A 16242-nucleotide genomic window follows, 5' to 3' on the forward strand; every position below is an offset into this window, starting at 1 on the left:
GAATCATACATTACTAGTGCCCATGTCTGATAAAGAAGTAGTGGATTTGAAAAAGACTGCAAGAACATTTTCACGAGCGCACACCTTACTATAACATCTGGACTTAGCATTTATAGTCTGTCTCATTTCCTCTATTTCTTTACTTTCCTTCAAATAACCATCTCTTGTTCTTGGAATAAGGGTTATAAATAACAATATATTTAAAATATAAAAATGAGGTTATAATAAAATGTGTCAAATTAATATAATTTATAATTTGTTTTATTTTAATATTATTTACAGATTTATCAAGAATTTCTGAGTGCAAATAGTTTTTTTTTTTTTTTGCAGTGTATATGTGACATGACTTGAATGAAAATAAATAAATGTGTTTTTGTTGTTTTTAATAATATTCATGATGTCCTGAAAGATCAAGTGTCCCACAAATGCAGCAGCAGTGCACACAGTCACATCATGTCAAAATATTTTGTGCTGTGGGAGTCAAAAAAAGCACAGGTAATAAATATTAGAAGCTTTTTCCCATGGACGAACAACTGTGACAGCGATTCATTCATAACTGTGTGGGTGAGAAATTCGTCTCCCACGACTATTCAAATGAACACAGGGGTTTTCAGTATTGCTTGTCTGAAAAAGTCATAACAGATCAAGTGCTTAAACAGCACTTGGAGAGACTTGGAGAGTTAGGGGGGAAATGCAACAACAGGAGCTTCTTTTCATAAAGTTTACATTCTCTTCACATAAAACCACAGTCAGATTTCTTACAAAATTCTGTGCTGGGTGTTCAAAATGTTTAAATTTATACACTAAAACTCTAGCGTATCAAACGTCACAAGGTTACAATGAAGTGACTACTTCTTAGTGACTACTGAGTTATTTCTATGCATTCCTGTGCAAAAAAAACAAACATTACATTTGTGTTAACCAAGGAAATCTTTTTGTTCCTAAAATGTCAACAATGGAATACCATTGCGCCATCTAGTGTTCACAAAGAATCACTAAATTTGATTTTGTGTGACTTCATCTTTTAATTTATGAACGTTAAAAGTTTAATGCTTTTCATTCTTATGTTCACCTAAGAGGAATTAAAAATTAAAATTCCCTTCAAATGTACTCACCTCAGGCTATCCAAGATGGAGTTTGTTTCTTCTTTGAAACAGATTTGAAACGTCGAAACATCTGATATAAACATCACAATAATCCACACGTCTCCAGTCCATCAATTAAATTCTTGTTAAGTGAAAAACTGCGTGTTTGTAAGAAACAAATCCATCACGTTTTAACTTGCTTCCAGCTACGAGTCGTCTATCTATAATAAGCCCATTTCTTTAGTCTTGTTTGAAACAAGAAGAGAAATATGCACAAATGAAACACTGTTTATTAGCGTTTATAATTATGGATTGTAGACTCATATTTTGGTCAGAAGCGACGGTTTAAAGTTAAAATGCCTTAGTGATGGATTTGTTTCTTAAAAACACACAGCTTTTCACTTCACAAGACATTAATTGATGGCCTGAAGTCATGTGGATTATTGTGATGTTTTTATCAGCTGTTTGGACTCTCATTCTGACTGCACCCATTCAACCATTGGTGAGAAAGTGATGTAATGCTAAATTTCTCAAAAACTGTATCAGTAAAGAAAGAAATGGCCTGAGGATGAGTAAATTTTCATTTTTGTGTGAACTATTACAAGAAAGTATTATTTAAAAACAAACATGAACCTTTGGTATATTGACAAGTCATTATTTTCAAAAAGATCTTTATTTCACATTCAGATCTATTTTAATATAATTAAACAGTAAACAGACACAAATGAACATTCAGTACATTAACCTCAATAAATAAGCTCTATTATGGTTATGAAAAATAAACAATTTCATCCACCATACATATTGCATTGCTTTCTTTCCATGGAAGGTGGTTTCATGTATACATTGCCCCATTACATAATGCAGCAATTGCACACTCTAAGACATTTTAATTTCTTGAGTTTGAAATACCTGACTTTGTTGCACTCCCTTTAAATAAAGACAAAAACATACACACACCAATTGTCCTGGGGATTCCTGTAAACCAGTTTTAGGATCTGCACTAAATATTTACAGCAAGTGCACTTCGGTTTCCTCTATTACCCTGTCTTAATCAGCGCTTGTTGTGTGGATGCATATCCTGCACCTCTTGGTTGCACATCAAACAGATTTAAATGAATTCCATGTGCACGGATTGTCCTCTTAGACAACTAAGACAGTCCAGAAAAGGCATTTTATTCTGTCCACTGATCTAAATGTCACAGAAGTGCCTGTGACATCAAAGCCTCGCAGACGTTTCTGTGAAGACTGATATCAAACCATGTGATGATATGGACTGTGCCGCCTCAGTAGGTCCAAACTAACTTAACGGAACGGATATGAAAAAGTGAATATGGTCCCAACAGCAAGACGCATATTACATTTCTACACCTGCTATTTGCATTTCTCACATTCGGTGGGTGGCAGGAGACAAAAATTGTGTGAAATTCTCAAAGAGAGTATTTCTCGTTGAGCTTAGCTGACGTTCTAAATATATACGGTTGTCACTGTAGCTCCAGACAAAAGGCCTCTTTGCTGAGTAAGACATTGTAGCACTTTATCCTGCTTAACAGCTCAGTCACTCTGCTCACTCAAAGGGAACATCAAGTTAAAGGCACAGTCCATCCATCATGGCCAGGAGGTCATCACCCTTGCTGCTGGAACTGGGGACGGGTTCTCCCGTCTCTCCAAACTCCCCCATGATCTTAGCCAGCTCTGCATTGGTCTGTTTGTCCTGAAATGAACCAGTCAGAGGTGTATTGTTACTCCCATGGTCCTCCGGTAGTTTAAAGGTAACCTAACGCTGGAAATCTTTAGCCTGTCAAAAACCAATTAGACAAGCTGAGAGCTTTGTCTCAGTGTGGGAGGATCACTGGTAATCAGGCATTACAATGTTTTCTGAGGCCAAGGATCAAACAGCACAAGTGTATTACTGTACAAGCATACAACCATTAAGCCTTACCTTTGTTGCCTGGATATTAATAACTTCATAGGAAAGCTCATCCGGTCTTGATATTAAAGCTTCCCTGTAGGGATAAGCTGTATTTCAATATTTGTATGAAATCTCATGCAAAATGAACAGCATCCATTTCACTGATATGTCAAGCTGCACTTTCTTCATACAGTGATGTTTGACTCACAGAACCTGTCAAGAACATGGCAGGGTCACATTTTACTTCACAATAAAAAAAGTAATCCATTATATTTTACATAAAGAAAATGTTTTAAAAGCTAATTTTTGATATACAGTGGGTACGGAAAGTATTCAGACCCCCTTAAATTTTTCACTCTGAGTCTAGTCAGATTCTATTTTGACTTTAGAAAAATGTCTCAAAACTCAAATAAAGACTCACTCTTCCTCCTCGTCAGTGGCAAAAAGGTTCACACGGAAGCCAGAGTCAGTATTAGTTGATTTCTGCACCTCCAGACCTCCCATTAGTCTAGCAAGCAGGTTCAGCTCTTCTTTTGCCAAAGGATTCGGAGTTGTGTTGACCTTCAGAAGTGCATGAGTTTTGTAAAATATGCATGCTAATTACATCAGCATTACACATTACACATTACACATTTCATTAATTTTTATGATCAATTAAATTTTATGATCCATTTAATGAACCAACATTCCAAAATATTTTGAAAGAGACCTGCATATGTGAAAAGGATACAATTAATCAATGTCAACTAGATAAAAAAATAATAATAATAAAAACAAACAAAGTATAATCAATTTCGTAATCCTACCTTGGTGTGCTGTGAGGAGTTTTTGGAGGTTCCAGACATGTGTGTCTCAACAGGGCGGCTCACACTGTACCTGAAAGAACAAATAGGACAACTGTACAGCTGATGCTCCAGTGAAAGGCTACCTGGCTCAGGTTTACAGCTAAATTATTCACATAATAATTAGAGTTGCGCTTTGCAGCAGATAAACCTTAACACGTGATGAATTACACCCCGGTAATTTAAGGGGGTCTGAATACTTTCCGTACCCACTGTATATATACTTACATACATATATTAAACTGCATATAGACACTGTTGGTCAAAATTTTGGAATAATTAAGATTTTTAAGATCATAGAATGTTTAAAAAAACATGTCTCTTATTCTGACCAAGTATGCATTTATTTGATCAAAAATACAATAAAAAATTAATATTGCTAAATATTATTACAATTTAAAATAAATGTTTTCAATTTTAATATATTTTACAATGCAGTTTATTTCTGAATTTTCAGCAGCCATTCTAATATGCTGATTTGCAGCTCAAGAAACATTTCTTATTATTATCAATATTGAAAACAGCTGTGTAGCTAAATATTTTTGTGGAAACCGTGATACATTTTTAGGATTCTTTGATGAATAGAAATTTAAAAGAACATCATTTATTTGAATATAAATCTTTTATCAATACAAATGTCTTTGCTGTCACTTTTGACCAATTTAATGCATCCTTGTTGAAAAAAAAGTATTAATTAAAAAGAAAGAAAGAAATCTTACCCAAACGGTAATATATACAATGCTGAAACAATGTAATAAAAAAAACAAATCACTGTATTACAGTTATGAGAATCATTACTGAGAATATTAAGAAAGAAAAAAAAATGTCTAGACATATTACTCAAATGGCATAATTTTGCTTTTATTTTGAGGTGAAATACCACACCTTGTTCCAATGAGACGCAGCCTTAAATCTATTAGTGCAGGGCTGTCCAAACTCGGTCCTGGAGGGCCGGTGTCCTGCAGAGTTTAGCTCCAACTTGCCTCAACACACCTGACTGGAAGTTTCTATGCCTAGTAAGAGCTTGATTAGCTGGTTCAGGTGTTTTTAATTAGGGTTGGAGCTAAACTCTGCAGGACACCGGCCCTCCAGGACCGAGTTTGGACAGCCCTGTGTATTAAAAGCCTATTTTTAGATATATACATATACTCAGATCTATTAAACTGCATATTTACACTGTCGGTCAAAGGTTTGGAATAATTAAGGTTTTTAAAATCATGTTTTGTTTTTTTATAAAAACAAGTCTCTTATTCTGACCACGCATGCATTTATTTGATCAAAAATACAGTAAAATATTCATATTAATTAATTGTGAAATATTATTACAATATATAAAATAAATGTTTTCTGTTTTAATATACTTTACAACACTGAATTTTCAGCAGCCATTACTCCAGTCTTCAGTGTCACAAGATCCTTCAGAAATCATTATAATGTGCTGATTTGCCACTCAATAAACATTTCTTCTTATTATTAATGTTTAAAACAGCTGTGTTGCTTAATGTTTTGTGGAACCGCATCCTTGCTGAAAAAACGTATTATTAAAAAAATAAATCGTACACAAACAGTAATATATTCATTGCTAAAACCAATTTAATAAAAAAAAATACTGAATTAGTTATCAGAATCTAATGAGAATAATAAGAATAATTGAAAAATCAAATGTCTACACATATGCTTTCAACAATGGTATCATTTTGCTTTTATTTTGGGGTGAAATACCGCTCCTTGTTTCAGCGAGACGCACAATAATACTGAAAAAGTATCAAAATTCAAAAAAGACTCACTCTTCCTCCTCGTCAGTGGCAAAAAGGTTCACACGGAAGCCAGAGTCAGTATTAGTTGATTTCTGCACCTCCAGACCTCCCATTAGTCTAGCAAGCAGGTTCAGCTCTTCTTTTGCCAAAGGATTCGGAGTTGTGTTGACCTTCAGAAGTGCATGAGTTTTGTAAAATATGCATGCTAATTACATCAGCATTACACATTACACATTACACATTTCATTAATTTTTATGATCAATTAAATTTTATGATCCATTTAATGAACCAACATTCCAAAATATTTTGAAAGAGACCTGCATATGTGAAAAGGATACAATTAATCAATGTCAACTAGATAAAAAAATAATAATAATAAAAACAAACAAAGTATAATCAATTTCGTAATCCTACCTTGGTGTGCTGTGAGGAGTTTTTGGAGGTTCCAGACATGTGTGTCTCAACAGGGCGGCTCACACTGTACCTGAAAGAACAAATAGGACAACTGTACAGCTGATGCTCCAGTGAAAGGCTACCTGGCTCAGGTTTACAGCTAAATTATTCACATAATAATTAGAGTTGCGCTTTGCAGCAGATAAACCTTAACACGTGATGAATTACACCCCGGTATCTAAAGATACACAGAAGGTGTGAGTCATATGATTCCACTATTGAATATTAGTAGAAGTGAGTGTTATTATAAAGTGGTTGATGCTCACATGTTTGTGCCCAGTTTGATTACTCGATCACCATACATTTCAAAAGCACCCTCACGGAGAGCGGCACTGTAATTGCCACCGTCCCGGAACTGCATCCTTCTCACCTCCTCACCACTACAGCTGAACATCCTGGGAATTAAAAAAAAAAAAGATTAATAACATAGAAAACATTAATAATTATTATACATGAAGTTTTATGACCTTATGTTAATTGATTGTGAGATGCAATATTTGTACTTTTAAAATGTTTTTAAAAGAAAAGAAATGCTGACCAATTACAGAATACATATACAAATTTTTAAATCTAAATCGTGATGTTGATAAAAAATAGTTCATGGACATCTTATATGTCAACTACCATTAACCTCTATTAAAATAACTGCTTTCTGTCACAGTCTAAGAACAGACCCTGCTATATTTAGAAAATGTCCAAGTGTCTTGATAATGCAATTAACTCTAAACCCTTACCGTCAGACTCTGTCAGTTCTAAATGAAGGAGGTGATTTCAGAGCAAACGTATGCACAATTTCAGCTATAAATTTAGAGGCTATTTATTTCTAACATTTAAATCAAATCCTGCCATTCTCAGCCTTTTAAATGCTCTACTGTAGTCACATCAATACTTGAAAAATGTGGTTTTGCTGCATTAACTCCAGGAACAGAAGCAGAATCCGATCCTGCTAACCTTATGAGTCCTGGGATGTGCGTCCCATACGGAACAGGGCCTGATGTGGGGAGAACAAATCGCCCATTGGAGTTCTGTACTTTGTCTTTCAGGAAAATTGATACCTAAAAAACAAGTTTCATATCATATTTAAATGTATGTTAGCTTTGTCAAAATTATTATTTTCTTCCCCTTCATGAACATGACCAGTATTACTGGACTTTTAATGAATTCGTTTTTATTGAGAATTCTGTATTAAAGTACATGTCAAAATAAAGAAAAGACTTACTCTAATATGCATATCTTGAAAGAAGATGAGGAGTGTTTGTCTAATTAGTTGAAACTCTCCACCAGATAAAGGGGTATATATCTAGGAGTAACAAGCAAAAGATAAGACACTTTCAAAGCCAAAATCAGAGTGGAGCTGATGATAGCAAAATAATTGCTTGATAATAATATTAAACATATAACATAAAATTAATATATAATGTTAAAATATTAAATAATAATATTATCATATATAATTCATATATTCCTATCAATGGAAACATATAATAATAATATTAATTATATAATATAAATATAAACAATACACTATAAAATAACATGTATATGAAAATGAACCGTTATTGACAAAATGAAATTTTTTTTTTATATTTAATAACTGAAAATAACCTGAAAATGTATAATTCTGAGAAGTACTGCCTTTACACAGAGACCCTGCTACCTCTATGAGTTGCTTGTTTGTTTCATCCACTTGGCTGAGGATGCTGGGAGTGTCTTTCACAAAGTCCCTGATGGCATCCATATGGTTGAAGGACACAAGGAGGATGTCTTTAGGGCGAGGACACAGCAGGACTTGATACTTGAATGCCATGGTCATCAAATCATAGAGCTGTGCATAAAAAGAGCACAATATGAGTGCTCAAATAAAGAAGCCATTACATATTTCATCATATTGCACACCAGAGGGAGCCATTCAACACTATTTCGCTTGTTATAACACAATAATATTTAAAGAGAATTTTAAAGCAAAGCTCAAAATACAATAATTTCAGTGAACAGAAGTTAGTATATAACTTTGGCACATTTCAAAAGTAAAAAAAAAAAAGAAAAAAACTGATTCATAAGAAGGTGTAGAAAGAGATATTTGTAAAAAGATCTCACTAGAAAAATATGCAAGGATCGCACTAAAAGATTTGCAAACAATTAATTCAAGAAAATGATAATGCATCCTTGACATTAGTCCTCACCTTGTCCATACTAGCTTGGTTGAGTCTCATGATGGAGGCATGAGCCAGTCGGTCGAACACTGTCCTCAGGGCCTTCTTGGAGTACAGCTCCTGTGGTTTGAACAGCTCCTCCAGGAACTTCTTATTGAACATGGTGGTAATGATATCATTCATAACTATCACAACACAAACACACAGAAAGAGTTGCAGTGATGAAATATGAAGCTGAAAACCAAGCAAGCAGAATGCAGTCTGTACTGTAGAAAGCTGGTTTGCCAAGAAAGTTTGATAAACAAAAATAACATAAATCAAAACGTAGTTAAAAAAACCAAGCTTTATTGTCTCGGCAGATGTTTTCGCAGAGAAGCGGGCTGGAAACCGTAATCAAATGTTGACTGAGGAAAACACAAGTGCTAGAAACATATACTGCCATATGGAGGATTTCATTTATATCTCAGTAATAAAAAATAACTGTACAAGCTTTTTGAATCTTTGGGGTTCTTATTGTACAATAGTACTTTTTTTTCTTTCACGCAAAAACATAAAAAATGTAAAATTACAATTAAAATAGCACAGAAACCCCAACTCCCTCTACACAGCGAGTGCCTATGAGAGCTGGCATGTGCACACGCACGCTACTTTGCTCTACGGCCAGCAGCAAAGCAAGCAGAATGTTAACAATACCTCTTTTTCTGTCCTCCTCTAGCCAATCTGCTACAGTTGCTACAAAGATTGCAAATCAAAAAGGACATTATTTAAAATGTTCCTTGGAGGAAGTTAACTAAAGAGCAGGTACAGTATAAGCTACATGTATACATCACATCTGCAAGCAACAAGCAACATATTCTGTTTTTTGACCTCTGTGGCATCTGATACCAAAGTATGATGTTGGCATAACTGCAAAGTTAAGTTCATTAAGAATATTTCAGAATGCAAAAAAGACACAGGAAACCCTGATACAGGAACGTATATTAGACCGGAAACCATGATACTGACAAGCTGTTGAGCAAATGTAATTGAGCCACAGTGTTGCCAGCAACAGAAGTAACTTGAACACGCACTGTCCATTTGACATGCCAGTTTTTATAAACTACAAGGTTTGAATGTACTGACAATCTCCATGGTCAAAACTTCTTGGGAACATTCTTGATTTTTAGATATTAATATATAGTGGCCCTCAAAATATTTGGACAGTATATCTATTGTATTTTGACAGGACATTCTAAAAAAATCCATAAATATATGGAACAATGTACTGTATTACTATGAAGGAATTGTATGTATTGATTTGTGTGTGTGTGTGTGTGTTTTGAATTTTGTACTGCAGTGGGTTGTGTTTTAGGGTTAATGTAAAATTAATGGATGAATTTTATTTCCTCAGTGTATTTTGAATAATATTTTTTATTATTATTTAAAGCCACAAAATAATTTTTGTAAAATGTTTTGTTAGAAAAGTGTGCTTTTGCTTTATTTGTAACTTATTATATTTTATTTCTGTGACATTCATATTTTTAGGGGGCCACTCTATGGACAATCTATCGCATAATTAAAATAAAAAAATATATATATTTAAGGCAAGACAATTAACTAATAAATACCACCATACTTCCTCAGGTGATTGATGACATTAAGAATTGCTAATATTTTTTGTTACAAATTTTTTTTAAATGTTGTGTTTAAATGTAAAAATGAGGCATTATCTAATTAAAAAATTACTAATTTGCATAAATTTCCAGAACAAATCTGAACATTAGATAAAGCTGGGTCCAACATTATTACTTCATTTTGTTAACCTATTAAAGTCAAAGGTTTTTAGAACTCCATAAATCAGAAGATACTGTCAACAGCCAGAAAGAAAGACATTTTTACCATGTTTTCAGGAATACAATATTGTAAAAAACGAGGCAAATGATTTATGAACAAACCCTGCTGTCAAAGCCTTCAGAATATAGATGTGCAAGTATGTAACTACAGAGATTTCTGGATAAGCGCATAAGAAAAAACTCAGTTTGAGAAAACGTCCTTTAAAAATATGTATTTTAATTGAAATCTACAGATGGAAATAGATCAAGTGTACTAAAATAAACATTTTAAAGTGTTTTTGGATGTTTTCCTTACACTAGTCTGAAATGACCCATTACGAAAAGCCAAATAGCCCAAAATCTCAAAATTGACCAGGGCATGAAAAAACTATGTTTCTGCCTGTAGTAATGTTGTCTGCAAAGAATGACATAACATTGCAAAAATGTCATGTTTCCTGCATACGGCTGTCACTGAGCTGGGCCACTGGATCACTGCATTCACACACACAGGCTAACTGGCTAACTATGCACAGCAACAGCAGAAGAACCAACTGCTTCTTTAGAAAGATCATAAACCATGATCATAAATACAAGGATTAAACGACTTGCTTCATCAACTCCCAGGTAACTTATATTAGCTGCCATCTACCTTTCTTTGCTTTATCTGCTGGGATATTCTGAGCCCGCAGGCGCTGATCCAGGATGTAGAGCATTTCTCCACCCAGATTAATGAAGAGCAGAGGCAGCGTTCGCGTCGACATCCTCTCTGGAGATGGATGAAGAGCAGCTAGTATCGGTACGCAATCACAAAAAGACGCGATCTGCGCTCTCTGAAGATCCTGCGGAATAAATAAGCGTCTGTAAGCCCTCTCTCGGTTGCCAGGTCACCGCCAACAACAGCCAATCAGAGGCGCTCGTACTGCTGCGCGACGATGATGCAATGTGTCTCGCCATGAAAATCAGGTAACGTTAACGCAACCAACATTTGTACGATTATATATTTTACGTGTTTGACGTGAAAGTAGTTATATAATTTGTATGGTCGTTTGTGAAACAAAACAAAATAAATAATTAGAATCAACAGCAAGCGAGTTAAAACAGTAAACAGCGTGAAAAGATGTGTTTTGTTGTTGTTGTTGGTTTATTTTATAATGATTAGGTGTATGAATTCATAATTCCACTTGTACTGTGTTTGGGTGATTGTTATATATGACACACAGCTCCTGTACAGTACCATATTAATGCTGCAGATTGGCACATTTTGAGCATTACAGCAAAATTGTTAGCACATTGCATGAATTAACACAAATTCAAGACTTTTAAGCTGCAATAATGTAACACTCTTTACTTTGTTGACTAAGTAAACAGTATTGGCCAGGCTTTTTTATTTCCAAAGAATGTATGTTTATAAATTCAATCCTGGTTTTAATTCTCCTGCCTGTAATAATCAAGAGAATAATAATAAATGTTGATTTCAATAAATCTGAATGCTTTTTAAAATGATAAAAGAATCTTAAGACTGAAATTAGTAAAGACATCAACTAGGTCTCTCCATTCCTGATACGAATTTCTCTGGCCATTCGACATGTTTCAAATATTCCACAGCAACAGGTCATCAAAGCATCGTTGCATATTGTGCCCTGCAGGGAAAAAAAAGAAAGATGTTGTATAATATGTACAAAACAAGTGGAGTCAGCAATGGATAATAATTCTTAAATATGCAATATGGGAAATCCAGTCCTTAATTTGTAGTATACATTACCTGTATTCCATAGGTCAGTCGCATGTGTGTCCTCATTGCAGCCATTCCTCCAGGTACACATGCTAGACATACATTCTCACCGTACTTGTTTGCTGTGTAACAGCTGAGAGCTATTGGACAGATGCAGCCAAGAGCACCTAGACAATGGAAGAATGTAGAAAATTGCTCAAAGATCATGCATTTTATGTTGACGACGTGCCTCTGCCACTGATAAACGCAGTAAACTGACTAACATTATGAATTCTCCTTGGCTAAATATTAAACCACAGCTAAAATGTACCAATAAAATGGTATCTTTGAAGTTCAGGTTGCATATTCAGATGATTTGCGGACTGCTCTCAGAACTTACAGATAAGTAGGTCACTGCAGCAAGAACAAAGACCGGTGCTCCACTCTCCAGTCTGCACATTTGTACCATACGATCCAGCACCGGGCTGAGTGATGACTGGGTTTGACATGTCAGTCAAAATGAGTAGTCCAGCAAAAATGAGAATATGGCTCGAGAGGTTTCCTCCCTAGATGATTTGTAAGAAGAGTGACAAATGCGCATCTGTCAATTGTTACACAAAAATGACTCTTCCAAACTACCATTTAATCACCATTTTAGAAAGAAAAGATTTATTTCATAATATTTCCCATGCTGCTTTTTGGGAGTTTTGTGTCATAAAGGAATAGTTAACCCCAAAATGAAAATTGTCATAATTTACTCTCCCACATTTCATTCAGAATTTGTACTGTACATGGAGGTTAGTAAATAAATAAATTTTTGGGTGAACTATCCCTTTAAAAATTTGTCTTGCAGGACAGAATATTTTACATTCCCATACACATTTTGATATGTAAAAATAGGTTTCTGTCTACGAAACACAAATAAATCCAAACCAGATCTAATTACTCTGGTTATTTTAACAGATTTTTATAGTCTATATCCCACCAACATGTAACAATTAAATAAATAAATATGGCTGATAACAACATAAGAAACTAACAGCTTTGAGATTAAGGCTATGAAAGTGGTATTTTTATCTTTAAAAAAATTCGTAAAATTACTATAACATAAAATAGTAGACTACGAAAAAGTACCTCGTGTTCTTCTGAGCCTCTTGATCTGGGGCTTGCAGCTGAAAAGGAAGTTGAGACACACCAACACACCGCGTTTGCTACTCTCGTATGCAACGTTTCCGATTCACGCATATAAGCTTCACACAAAGCACATCACAAAGGGGGAGGTCTGAGATGTAATAGGAAATGTGACCTACCAAAATTCTTAACAATCAATATATAATCTCACATGACTAAAGGACTGATAGTTTGACCTCAGATCATTCATCTGATTTGTCATGCATTTCTTGTAAAATTAGAGTTCAGGGAACTGAGAGCAGCCAAACCACTTGCACTAGCCGTACAACCACAATGCATCAGTCTTGCATATGACACAGTTCTTCATCAGCTGCCAATCCAAAACTCTTGAGTATGTGAAACTAATATCAAAGGATTTCTGTGAAGTTATTCAGATATAATTATCAGTATTTTTTTTTTTTAATTATTAGTATTTTGAGGAATGATGACCAAACAATGAATTTTAAGATCTTTTATTAGCTGCAGCTAAAAAAAATTCAGAGAGTGATTTACCATTGAAAAGGAAAAATAAATGACAACATGCAGATAATTTGATGTGGAGCATGATGGTTCTGTTTAGTTTTTCTTTGAAAGTCACGTATGAATCAAAAGAGGATGTATCAGATTGTTCTTCTGGACTTTTCAGCACACGAGTCTTGTCAGCTGTCTGAACATCTCTACGCCACAGTTCCTTGTGGTTCTGTAGAGGATGTTGGCTCCTTTCCTTTAGCCTCTCTGTTTCTCTCTCTGCTCTGCTTTTTGTTTCTGGACTTCTTGAAAGACCTGAGAGGAAGAAAATACTATGTAAACAACAGTTGAAATGCAAACCCTGAAATCTGAAAAAAACAAACAAAAACAAAAAACACTGGGACATTTTGGCTGAGCTGAGAACGTTACCTTATTGCAGAAGGCCTTTTTTGCCAGCCAACGTCGAGTGACCCGCCGATAATATTCAGGAGGGAACGTGTATGTGATTCCAAGCTCTTGACACACCTTCTCGAAGGAATCATAACGGGTCCTTCTCAGAAACTTCAGCTTTTTCTTCCTGCTGTCGATGGCCATGAGCATCCATCTTTTGTTGGCTTTATCCTGATGTAATAGAACAAAAGAGTTATGCTGTAGAAAGATGCTGTTGAACACTAATTTGTCTCTCTGAAATGAAAATTCTGTCATCATTTACTCAGCCTCATGTCATTCCAAATCCAGGAGAGTTTTTTTGTTCATCTTCAGGAACACAAATGAAAATATTTTTACTATTCTCTCATCCTTTTTGTCCATCCATTGAAAGTCCACCCAACTGAAACCTTGACGCATTAAAAAGTACAAAAAGTAATCCAATGTAAAAGTAATACGTATGAATCAAGCAGTTTAGTGCAAGTCTTCTAAAGAGACATGATTGCTTTTGGTTGCATGGACTTTTAATGGATGGATATATATATATATATATGATGAGAGGATATTAAAAATATCTTTATTTGTATTCTGAAGATGAACAAAAGGGGTTTGGAACAACATGGGGGTGGGTAAATTGTGACATTTTTGGGTGAACTATCCTTTTAAATAACAGGATTAGGAGCAGAAAACTTCTTTATGACATGAATGTGTTTACAATTATTCATATAATCTAGCATATACAATGATTTATATCCTTAAACATAATATGAAATAAAGGGACTTCAGCAAACAAATGATTCTAAAGCTTTTCCCACAACTAACTTCCTTATTTCAGCTATTTTTGCAATAACATTTTACCATCCAGTCTAAAGTTAATATTTGGGGAAGGTAAGAAGTAATTTCCTGTCAAGTTCAGTTTTTCAAGCAGAGTTTATCACAATAACTATGAACATTTTCGTTAAAGAAATATGACAGGAAAGAGACGACTAGAATAGACATCTAAATTGTTTGTCTTCATTTTAACTCCCCCCCAATGCTCAACGAGGCTGCATTTATTTGATTAAAAAAAAACATACAGTAAAAACAGTAATATTGTAAAATATCATTACAATTTAAAATAATAGTTCTATTTTAATTTATTTCATGTAAACGTTAATTTATTTTTATTATACTTTTTAGCAGCCATTACTTCAGTGTCTTCAGTGTAACATGATCCGACAGAAATCATTTTATTATGCTGATTTTGTGCTGAAGAAACATTTATTATTATTATTATCAGTATTGGAAACAGTTGTGCTGATTAATATTTTTATGGAAACTGTGATACACTTTTTCAGGATTCTTTGATGAATAGAAAGTTCAAAAGAGCAGCATTGCTTTTGATCAAGTTAATGTGTCCTTGCTGAATAAAACTATTCATTTCTTAAAAACAAAAGTACTGATCCCAAACTTCTGAACGGTAGCGTTTATGCTTCAATCATATGCACAGGATATCCTGTTTGAGTCTGTGGGTGTTAATCAAGTGGAGTGGTAACAAATGTTCTGACACCTTTACTAAAGGCCGAAAAAAAGTCACGCTACTGAAAAGCTGTGTTTACCTTAGGGTGCTTGTGCAAGTGCTCCTGGAAGTTGCGAATACGCGCTGTCAAAATCGCCACTGTAATGCAAACAAGTACATTCCGCATGATTGAGTAATGTTCTGAGATTCCAGTATGGTTAAAGCAGTGACTTTGTCAACTTTAAAAAAAAGAGAACTTGCCATTGACTTCTGTTGAGCTGCGGTCGTTCTCATCCCTTCGCACTTTGGCAATAAGCTGTTCCTCTTTCAAACGAAGTTTTTCACTCTAAAGGAAGACATTATGACAGATAATTGATAATTGAAAGAAACTCCTAAAATATATCAGTGCCATTTTCTTGTCTCAAGATGCACACCAGTAATGCTTTTTTTTTTCTAAGGAACGTTTATAAAAGACACTTAAATATCCTAATTGAACTATGGCCTAAACGTGGCTTAGTCTAAGCCCTGACTGTGAAACCAGGCTAACATCTTTTTATCGTGACTTAGAAAATAAAAAGCTACCATAAATGCACCGCAGCTGAGGTTATTCCACCCTATTTTGAATTATGAAAATATTAAAAGGTGCTGTATGTAAGTTTTTGACTCTACTAAAGCATAAAAATACCATAATATGTTTGCAGATATTTAAGAAACATGCTAAGTTAACATACTTGTTTATCTGAAAAACAAATGTTCAAATATACAATTAAATAAATAGCTAATTACTACATTGAAATAAAAATTTAAAGACTTTACAAATATTAGAAATCGTGAATATAAATAATTGGGAATCATGTAAAAAAAAAACTGCACATTTCATTTATCTATTATAACATTTATGTAGTTTTGTTTGTATTTGCTTTTGCTTTACTAAAGTCCGAAAATGTATCAAGTT

General features: G+C 34.3%; 3 protein-coding genes across 3 annotated transcripts in view; all 3 read right to left on the bottom strand.

Annotated features, from left to right (window-relative positions):
- Positions 1-1813: 1813 nt before the first annotated feature.
- Positions 1814-11078, bottom strand: LOC107755648 (protein OSCP1-like). The gene is made up of 10 exons (XM_016572542.1): positions 10664-11078; positions 8234-8388; positions 7708-7875; positions 7270-7350; positions 7002-7105; positions 6317-6445; positions 6012-6081; positions 5627-5766; positions 3028-3091; positions 1814-2799 (listed from the first exon to the last, which is right to left on the bottom strand). The coding sequence occupies exons 1-10, from the start codon at positions 10773-10775 to the stop codon at positions 2674-2676; spliced, it is 1149 nt and encodes a 382-aa protein (XP_016428028.1). The 5' UTR covers positions 10776-11078; the 3' UTR covers positions 1814-2673.
- Positions 11079-11106: 28 nt separating this feature from the next.
- LOC107755659 (cornifelin-like) lies at positions 11107-13117 on the bottom strand. The gene is made up of 4 exons (XM_016572552.1): positions 12860-13117; positions 12126-12291; positions 11777-11913; positions 11107-11654 (listed from the first exon to the last, which is right to left on the bottom strand). The coding sequence occupies exons 1-4, from the start codon at positions 12968-12970 to the stop codon at positions 11556-11558; spliced, it is 513 nt and encodes a 170-aa protein (XP_016428038.1). The 5' UTR covers positions 12971-13117; the 3' UTR covers positions 11107-11555.
- Positions 13118-13350: 233 nt separating this feature from the next.
- LOC107756143 (28S ribosomal protein S15, mitochondrial-like) overlaps positions 13351-16242 on the bottom strand; it is an 8998-nt gene continuing 6106 nt past the window's right edge. Inside the window, exons 5-8 of the mRNA XM_016573152.1 lie at positions 15549-15633; positions 15388-15446; positions 13793-13984; positions 13351-13678 (exon numbers count right to left, since the gene is read on the bottom strand). Of these exons, the coding sequence (XP_016428638.1) occupies positions 13622-13678; positions 13793-13984; positions 15388-15446; positions 15549-15633 (393 nt within the window). The 3' untranslated portion in view covers positions 13351-13621. The remainder of the gene's footprint in view (positions 13679-13792; positions 13985-15387; positions 15447-15548; positions 15634-16242) is intronic.

Source organism: Sinocyclocheilus rhinocerous, unplaced genomic scaffold (assembly GCF_001515625.1).
Source record: "Sinocyclocheilus rhinocerous isolate Xijiao unplaced genomic scaffold, SAMN03320098_v1.1 scaffold11, whole genome shotgun sequence".
NCBI classification, from domain to species: domain Eukaryota; kingdom Metazoa; phylum Chordata; class Actinopteri; order Cypriniformes; family Cyprinidae; genus Sinocyclocheilus; species Sinocyclocheilus rhinocerous.